We start from the raw sequence: 9,176 nt of genomic DNA, 5'->3' as shown, positions 1-9,176 counted from the left end.
AACGTCACGTGACCCGTGCAGCTGTTCCTGTCTCTAGGATACTAAAGCACGTGATTTGCACAGAGAACGCTGATTGGATCTTTTTCCTACACGGTGCAGCATGAGAACTGTTCTCTTCTTGGTTACACCATGCTGATCTAAGAAGCCTATTGATTGGTTGCTGTCCTGCGTGTTGGCCCCGCCTCTTCAGGAAGCAGTGTATGGTGTGATGTACAAGGTGCGCGCTGATAGGCTGCTGCCTGCTTGTCAGTGTGCTGCTGGTGAAGGTGCAGCTGGGAGTGAGCTGTGCTGTCTGCTACGTCCAGGACATGTGTGGATAGTAAGTGTTACATTGTAGCAGTTTATACTGTAGTTGGGCGGGGAGTAGCTATGTATATACATTGTAGCTATGTATATTCTGGATGATAAGGGGTGTCCGGCAGCTCTGGGGGGAGCTCGGTTTTGTAGTTGGTCTCTTTGTCATATTTCTCAAGCTATGGTCAGCAGGTGACCTGTAGATCTGCCGCCTGTCATCTGGTATGTGAGCTACATATAACCTGTTATATCATTATTGCATGCAGGGCTTATTAGACAGCTCTCACACCAGCGTTGGGGTTGGTTCGGGGTCTCTGCCTCCTTGCTCACTTTTTGGAGGAGAGAAACTGAAATAAATTGATGGTTTCGCCCCCCCCCCCCCTAATTTATTTAATTGGGGTTCCCAAAAGACATTCTGCCAGGTTTTTTTTTTTTTTTTGCACAGAAAAATAGTGCATTCTGCAATATGTTTTTTTCGTCCAAAAATAAACCGTGACGGAACGGAAGCAAACTGTTGTTTCAGATGTATCCCGCTCCCTGATGACTGGCTGGGTATGAAGAACACAGCGGTCCAGCTCTGTTCTCCATACCCTGCTCGGAGCGCTCGCCTGTATAACAGCCAGGCGCTCTGAGCAGAGAACAGCTGGATGCAGAAGACAAGCGGGGACACCCAGCTTGTCTTCTGCATCCTCCGTTTGGAGCGCTCGGCTATATAACAGCCGGGAGCTCCTAGCGGGGAACAGCTGGATGCAGAAGACAGGTGGCCTTGCTTGTCTTCTGCATCCACCGCTTGACACGTAAGGTCAGTGTTTGAGTGATCATTTTACGCTGTAAATGGGCCCCACCGTTATTGCTCAAAATACATCTTTTGAGCGATAATCGTTGTCTAAATTGGCCTTTATTTACTGTTCAAACTGAAACCGTTTTCTTGTCTAAACTATGATAGAAAACTGTCTTACACGCTCGCTCCACATGTATCATGTGTTTTTTTTGTTTTTTTTATAGATACTCTTCTGACCTGTCCAAAAAAAAGGAATGTGGTCTAAACTGCGCAAACTTGCTGCAAACTGCATCCAAATTTTGGGACACTTTTTGGCATAAACTAATCCAACTTACAGGTGGTCTGAACTTGGACTAGACTGTCTTAAAATATATCCTTCAGCGATACAATTGGTGCGTTTTAAGGGCTCATTCACACAACTGTATCTGTAAAATGCTGCAGGAGTTCCGCAGCGTTTTAGCGGTCTGTTTGCGCCCTCAGAGCCCGCATACTGTTCATGCCCGTGTGTCTCACTCAATTTTCCGCCCGTTTTTTTCAATTCGGCGCTCTATTTCATAGGGGGGTTGTGTATAAAATCACCGCCCATACATAATGTATTGCGTTTGGACAGCGTTGCATACGCAGCCTATACAAATGTATTGGGCTCACGGTGTGTGGTACGCCGGGGAATAGAGCGTGCTGTGACCTATTTCTCGTGGACCTTTATCCATTTACCCTACAGGCACGAGTGGTGCCTCCGAGCCTGTGGAGGTCGCCGGCGGGTAAATAGGCTAATTCCATTGAAGTTGTAGTGCTAGATTTTGGGGGGCTGTCTACAGGCACATGTGCATGGAGCAATGAAAGTTCATTGACTAAATTCACTGCGTATTGCATGGCCGTAATACACGGTGAAATCACGGGTTTGGTTGCTATGGGCAACAAAGACCATTTTTCTTTTAGACAGCTTTCAGAAGAGTGTGGTGCCCAGGTACTCTTCCGTGACCCACCCTGTATGAGTAATGGTGGACAATACTGCTCTAGTGACCTCCTTGCATTACACAATGTGTTGGTATCAGCATCAGCCCATCCCTAGACAAACACTTAGAATTTTTCCGCTGCCCTATTAGGTCCTGCAGTGGTCATAAAGTGCATCAGTAATGCTTAAAGGGGTTGTCCTACTTCTAGTTGTTTTCAGACAGCTCCATACATTGCACAGTGGTCCGGGTTGGTACTGCAGGCTGAACTCTATTGAAGTGAATGAGACTCCAGTACCAACCCAGGCTACTGCACAATGTACAGAGCTATCTGAAGATGGCTAGAAGTGGGAGAACCTCTTTAAGGAGTGCTCTTTTTTTAAAGGCATATTCCCATATATTAGGAGAATGATGGCCCCCTGACCCTCTGTCTGGCACTATAGGCAGGAGCTTTCAGACATTTATGGCATATACTGATATGCCAAAAAATGTCTCAGATGTGAATGCCCTTTTAAAGGGGTATTCTCCTTTTTAAAAGTTATGACATATCAATAAGCAGTCATGCCATCACTTTATGATCAGTTGGGGTCCGACCTTTGGGAGTCCCAGCGAATGAAGGGGTCCTAGTGCTGGTGTAGCACTGCAGACCCTTCATTCTTTCCTCGGTCACCCACTGTGCAGTGTCCTGTACAGCCAGGGGTGCTACTGTGCAGAGAGAATTGGTAAAGGGTCTGAAGGCTACATCAACAGTACGACCTCTTCATTCATGGAATCATTGGGAGTTCCAGAGGCCGGACCCCTACTGATCACAAAGTGATGGCATATCTAGTGACACGCCAACACTTAAGGGGGAAAGAACCTTTTAAGTATTATTGCAGCCTGATAGGACGCCCCTCTGCACAGTGCATCCATGTGTCTCCAATGTGATTCTGAGATAATATATATATGATGTAAGGTTTAGGTATCTGAGATTTCTACAAAAAAGTCAGCTTTGTGTATGTTCCTTGGATGATAATTGGCTGTGGCTAATATATATTTCCTTATTATTATTTCAGCAGTCTCACAATGTGGTGGTCAGCTGCAGTGACAATACTGATCTGTGGGATTGCCACACAGTCATCGTCTGGGTCACAGAAAACAAGACGAGATGTTGGTGACTTCATGTATTGTGCAGACCCCGAAGCTACCATGAATATTGTAAGTTACTTAACACGCTACATATAGACGGGGGCATATAATACAGGTGAAATGTGTTCACATCTGTCCATAATGGATCCAGGCGATGCTCAAAGGATCCCCTTAACTTATAAAGGGTCTGTCATGATACGGGGGCTATCAAAAGTGCCTGAACTTCTAGTGGAGGCTCAGGCTGCAGTGTAAACATGGCTTAACACATTATGGCCCCCTGCACATGGGTGGAGATTCCGCGGCGGGATTTCCCGCAGAATTTCCGCCTGTGCCCACCTGCATAGGATTGCATTAGATAACGCAATGCTAAGCAGACGCCCTCCCCCATTGTACGCCAATCTTAGCTCTCATATCAGACAATTTTTGTGCTGCCATGTTGCATTAAACCTCAGTACAGTAAATCACATTTTACGTGCCCTAGCATAAATCTGAGAATTTCTATAACCCTTTCTCCATCTTTAAAGGGGTTGTCCCGCGGCAGCAAGTGGGTCTATACACTTCTGTATGGCCATAATAATGCACTTTGTAATGTACATTGTGCATTAATTATGAGCCATACAGAAGTTATCAAAAGTTTTATACTTACCTGCTCCGTTGCTGGCGTCCTCGTCTCCATGGTGCCGACTAATTTTCGGCCTCCGATGGCCAAATTAGCCGCGCTTGTGCAGTCCGGGTCTTCTCCTGTCTTCAATGGGGCCGCTCGTGCAGAATGCCGGCTCCGTGTAGCTCCGCCCCGTCACGTGCCGATTCCAGCCAATCAGGAGGCTGGAATCGGCAATGGACCGCACAGAAGAGCTGCGGTCCACTGAGGAAGAGGATCCCGGCGGCCATCTTCACCGGTAAGTATAGAAGTCACCGGAGCGCGGGGATTAAGGTAAGCGCTGAGCGGTTGTTTTTTTTTTACGTCCCTGCATCGGGGTTGTCTCGCGCCGAACGGGGGGGGGGGGGGGGGGGGTTGGAAAAAAAAAACCCGTTTCGGCGCGGGACAACCCCTTTAAGCTCTCCACTTCCTGGCGCTGAGTGTAAACTTCCATTATTTGTCCTATTCATCCGTATCATTGAACAAACTGTTGGGTCCCATGAGCTAAGCTTATGTGCTCACAGGACAGAGGCCGCTGAGTCCAGGAGTGTCCTCCTTGTACTTACTGGCCTCTTCGGCCGCTCACTGTGTGCCTAGGGTGGCGGTGCTTGTATAGGACTCATCTGCATCCAGTGTGCACAAGCGTAGCAAGCAGTAGTAATTACTGTCTGCCTCCACTTAGTGAAATGGAAACAATCATTAGATTGTTTTTACGATTTTTCTTAGTAAGGGGTTAATTTCAGACATGAGAATCCCGTGATCACACACATTCTTCTTGTGCTATGGGGAAGTTAAAACATGGAAGTATTCGAATACGGACGCCTGGCTGCTTCTTCCCAGCTGTTGTTGGAAAGCTTTTCTATCAAGAAGTTGTAACACTTCCAAGGTGTAGTTTTATGTTTTTATTTTTTTTAAGACATTTTCTATTTTGAATATTTAAAGAGACAGTCACCATGTTTTTGCAGCCCTTTGAGAGCACCACAAGGTAGTGCCTGGCACAGTGATATGTCTGCTGTGTGGATATGTGCAGGAGTTTTAGAGAAACTTGCATTTAATTAGTAGCAGCCAGACACAGAAGTAGTCCTGCATATTCATGAGCTGCAGGCTCACTACACCCACCTCGCCCTCCATCTAATGACTGGCAGCTTTTTCACTATGCACAGTGATAGGCAGACAGCTGTCAGTCAATGACTGGAGGGCGGGTGGGTGTAGCTAGTCTGCAGCTTATGAATATCCAGGACTACTTTTAAGTAGTCGTCTATGCATGTGCTGCTACTGCTAAAAAGCAAGGTTCCCAAAAACTACTACATAGATGCACACAGCAGAGATACCACAGCAATCAGTGTGACTGTCACTACCTTATGCTGCCCTCAGAGGTGTGCAAAAAGATGGGGACAGTATCTGAAGGCCCATTTCGATGCAACGATTATCGCTCAAAAGCTGTCTTTTGAGCGATAATCGTTGTGTGTAACTGCACTGACATTGTGCAGTTTTCGTTAAGCCGTCACTCATCGTCGTCTTTCAGCGTGCTGAAAGAAAATGATGAGCCTTATCAGGGCTTCACAGCGGGATACAGCTGATACTATTGTTTCAGCTGTATGGCGCTCCCTGATGACAGGCTGGGTATGAAGAACAGAGCGGTCCAGCTGCTTTCTCCATACCCCATTCGGAGCGCTCGGCTGTATAACAGCCGACGATCCGTGCAGAAAACATCTGGACGCAGAAAGCAAATGGGGACACCCCACTTCTCTTCTGCATCCTCCGCTCTGAGCGTTCGTTGTGAGACTGAGACCCTTATTTGCCTGTTTGATGTTTTGGAGGTGGCATCTCACAGTTTTGTGCACAGTGAGGAGTATGCCTGGTGCTGTCCTTCATCCTTATACACTAAAATAAATGGGAATTAGGCCTGCAATACCAAGCCTGGCCACTACAGTGTGATCAGAGCTGTCTGCTTCCTGCACAAGTACACAGAACCAGCAAATAGCTGATCAGTTAGGTCTGTCACTGGGGTCTCCATCATTCTAGTATAGATGTCCTGAGGATAGGCCATTGGTACCTTACAAAAAATAGGCCCCTTGTGGTGCCAGTTGTCCTGAGTGCTGCTGCAATGTTTTTTGCACTACTGACATGGCCGCAGCGGGGTCTGAGTGCAGTGTATAGTGCTCTGGTCGGTGGATTCTGGAGAGCCCTCGTTTGCTAAAACACGTAATTGGGCAGTGCAATTATAGATGGAGAAGAAAAGTGGAGACTTCTTTTAACTAGATTTCATGCAATAGTTGAATTATTTAACACTATGATTACTACAAATCCGCTAAGGATCTTGTGGAGAACAGGAAAGTCTTATGTGATTGGAAACTGCTTTACTTGTAGGCTGGGTCCACTCCGATGAAACTCCAAGCACACAGTGTTAATGAAGAACTAACTGTAGAGCGCTGTTATCCCGCTGCCCCTGTCTGTTCCTGCAGAGGCAGCAGATTGCTGAATAGGTGGCACTCCCTCTGCATGCCACTAGGGGGATAGGTGCGGCCATGTCAGATGTGCCATCTTCCTATGTCTAGGGAATGTGTCGTAGGCTAAGTGCCGTGGGTTTTGAAGCAGCGCTTTACCGGCGGAAATCTTGCGTTTTTTCACTGCGGCCAAACCGCAAGATTTCCGCCAGGATTGCGGCGTGTAAGAACCCAGCCTAAGGCCGCTCTTACTCACACAGGCGGTTTTTACAGCGCTTAGTATGGTGTTTGAAACGCCTGCTGAAAAGGCTGTAAAATGCCTCCATTGATTTCTGACTAGCTTTTTTGAACACGGTCTGCTCTATTTACTGCGTTTCAGTGTTTTTGGGGGGTTTTTTAAACGCACCACATACCCAGTGCATTGATGGGGTGCATTAAAAACGCTATTGAACCAGTTTGAAAATGCTGTAACACACAGCATTTTTACGAACGTCTGTATAAGAGCGGCCTTAGCGGGAACCCTTACAGCAGTTGTCTTGTCATCGCCGGCAGGATTATAATGAAAGGCGACCCTCTGTATAATATACACAGGATCCACCATTCACAATAGGGGAGGGTCACAGCTCACCACCCCTTTGTGAACCGGTTACAGAACATGCCAACAACAGTTTTCCTCCTAGAAGTCAACGAGTCCCCTCCTGGTCGTTGTGTGAATGGCCCATGAGACTGCTGTAAAGGATAGATCTGCTGCAAAGGCAATATGGCCGCTCCCATAGTCATTGATGGACAATAGGGGAAAAAAACTACAGCCAGAAAAGTGAAATCTATAACACGATTTGGTTTTATTTAGTTAAAGGTATGGGATCCATTGCCTTTTAATGTTCGCCCTCCACTATGTGTATAGTATTCAGCTCTGTGTGGAGCCGTGCCCAGGGAGTGTATACTAGCCTGTAGTGTCGGAGACCTTTTTTGTCTGAATGGACGGCACATTTTAGGTTTTATGTAATTGAGTATGCTGATTTCAAAAATCAAGATGAAAAAAATTCTTCGGAAACCGGAACCCCTCCCTAAATCACTGGAAAAAACGGAAAAACTCATTGCCATATTTCAATACAAAAAAAGACTTTAACCATCCTTCTCCTAAATAGTATATGAGTAAACTGAGTCAGCTAATGAGTGTATGTATGTATGTGTGCGTGTGTGTGTGTGTGTGTGTGTGTATATATATATATATATATATATATATATATATATATATATATATATATATATATATATATATATATATATATATATATATATATATATGACTGTTGTAAGGATTGTAATGGTTTTTTGTACTGTACTTACAGAAATATAAATAACAAATAATATGGTTGTGATTAGAGATGAGCGAGCCTACTCGGCCAAGCCCCTTTTTCGCCCGAGCACCGCGATTTTCGAGTACTTCCGTACTCGGGCGAAAAGATTCGAGGGGGCGCCGTGGGTGAGTGGGGGGGAAAGGGAGAGAGAGAGGGCTCCCCCCTGTTCCCCGCTGCTACCCCCCGCGCCGCCACGCCTCCCCCCGGCTCCCCCCGAATCTTTTCACCCGAGTACTGAAGTACTTGAAAATCGCGGTGCTTGATCGAGTAAATACTCGAAATGAGTAGGTTCGCTCATCTCTAGTTGTGGTGATTCATGTATTTTGGTTTTAATTAATAAATAACAAATGTTTTCTTTTCTTTTGGGCATAAAATAAATAATAAACAACAAATAAATAAGTAGCGTATATTCCGGCGTATAAGACTACCTTTTAACTCTGAAAAATCTGCTCTGCAGTCAGGGGTCGTCTTATATGCCAGGTATACATGTCCCAAAAAAATCAATACTTGCCTCCCCCGGTGCTGCTGCAGCCTCTCGCTCCCCCGTGCACGCCAGCAGAGCATTGCTTTCTGCAAGCGGGGCTTGAATGCCCCGCCTCCGGAAAGCTAATGCTCTGATTGGCTAACTTAGTCTGGCGTTAGCCAATCACAGCCATTCATGACGTCTTTGAATTGCTGTGATTGGCTAACGCCGGACCAACAGAAACAATAGGATGTACCGCACAAAATGAGCCCTCACATAACTATGTCGAAAGAAAAATAAAAGTTATTGTGCGCAGAAAATTGAGAGAGAGAAAATAATTTTAAAAAATTAAATATCTTTGAAAAAAAATACAAGTACAGCAAAAAAAAAAACCAAACTTTATTCTATGGGTCAGTAAGATGACTACGATTCCAAACTTAAATAGTTATTAGGTCATTTTTGTTGCAGTTTGTGCGCCGTGGAAACAGGACACACCCAAAGACGGCGGAATGTTGTTGTTTTTTCCATCTCTCTCCACTTTTAAAATATTCTAAGGTACAATAAATAGCACCATTGAAAAATACAACTTGTTACGCAAAAAACAAGCCCTCATACAGTGATGTCGATGGATAACTAAAGGAGTTACGATTTTTTTTAAAAGGGAGGAGGAAAAAGCGAAAATGGGGGGGGGAAGCAAAAAAGCTCCGTCACTAAAGGGTTAAGTTTGCACTTTGATCACTTTGTGCATGAAGTATCACGTCTGTGTGTACAAGGACTATCTCTTCCGTCCGTGTAATAGCCCTTTAATTACTTTACCATTTCTGTGTTGAGCTCGTTAGCGAATCTATGACTAGTCGGAAAACTGGCCATCTTGTAGATGCACCTAAAGTGGAATTCCAGCTTTACCGTGGACATTGGGGAAGTCTTATTACCTGAATGCCTGGCTCTCCAAACTTGTCTGTCCGTCCATCCATCAACACATCTCGATCTCGATAATCCCGGGTACCTTCCAGTGACGGTATTGGGTGTATACTAAGATTGTGTTGGACATTTGTCTAAAAAAAAAAAAACTCTATGGGGACCCGTACTGACTGTCCGGTCTAGGAGAT

At 45.5% G+C, this 9,176-nt stretch overlaps 1 protein-coding gene across 1 annotated transcript in view; it reads left to right on the top strand.

Annotated features, from left to right (window-relative positions):
- Window positions 1–257: 257 nt before the first annotated feature.
- Window positions 258–9,176, top strand: part of LOC136626051 (lysosomal acid lipase/cholesteryl ester hydrolase-like) — a 32,088-nt gene continuing 23,169 nt past the window's right edge. Inside the window, exons 1-2 of the mRNA XM_066600763.1 lie at window positions 258–319; window positions 3,084–3,225. Of these exons, the coding sequence (XP_066456860.1) occupies window positions 309–319; window positions 3,084–3,225 (153 nt within the window). The 5' untranslated portion in view covers window positions 258–308. The remainder of the gene's footprint in view (window positions 320–3,083; window positions 3,226–9,176) is intronic.

Source organism: Eleutherodactylus coqui, chromosome 4, assembly GCF_035609145.1.
Source record: "Eleutherodactylus coqui strain aEleCoq1 chromosome 4, aEleCoq1.hap1, whole genome shotgun sequence".
NCBI classification, from domain to species: Eukaryota; Metazoa; Chordata; class Amphibia; order Anura; family Eleutherodactylidae; genus Eleutherodactylus; species Eleutherodactylus coqui.
The sequence above is the reverse complement of the archived record's forward strand: the minus strand, read 5'-3'. Positions and strand labels throughout refer to the sequence as shown.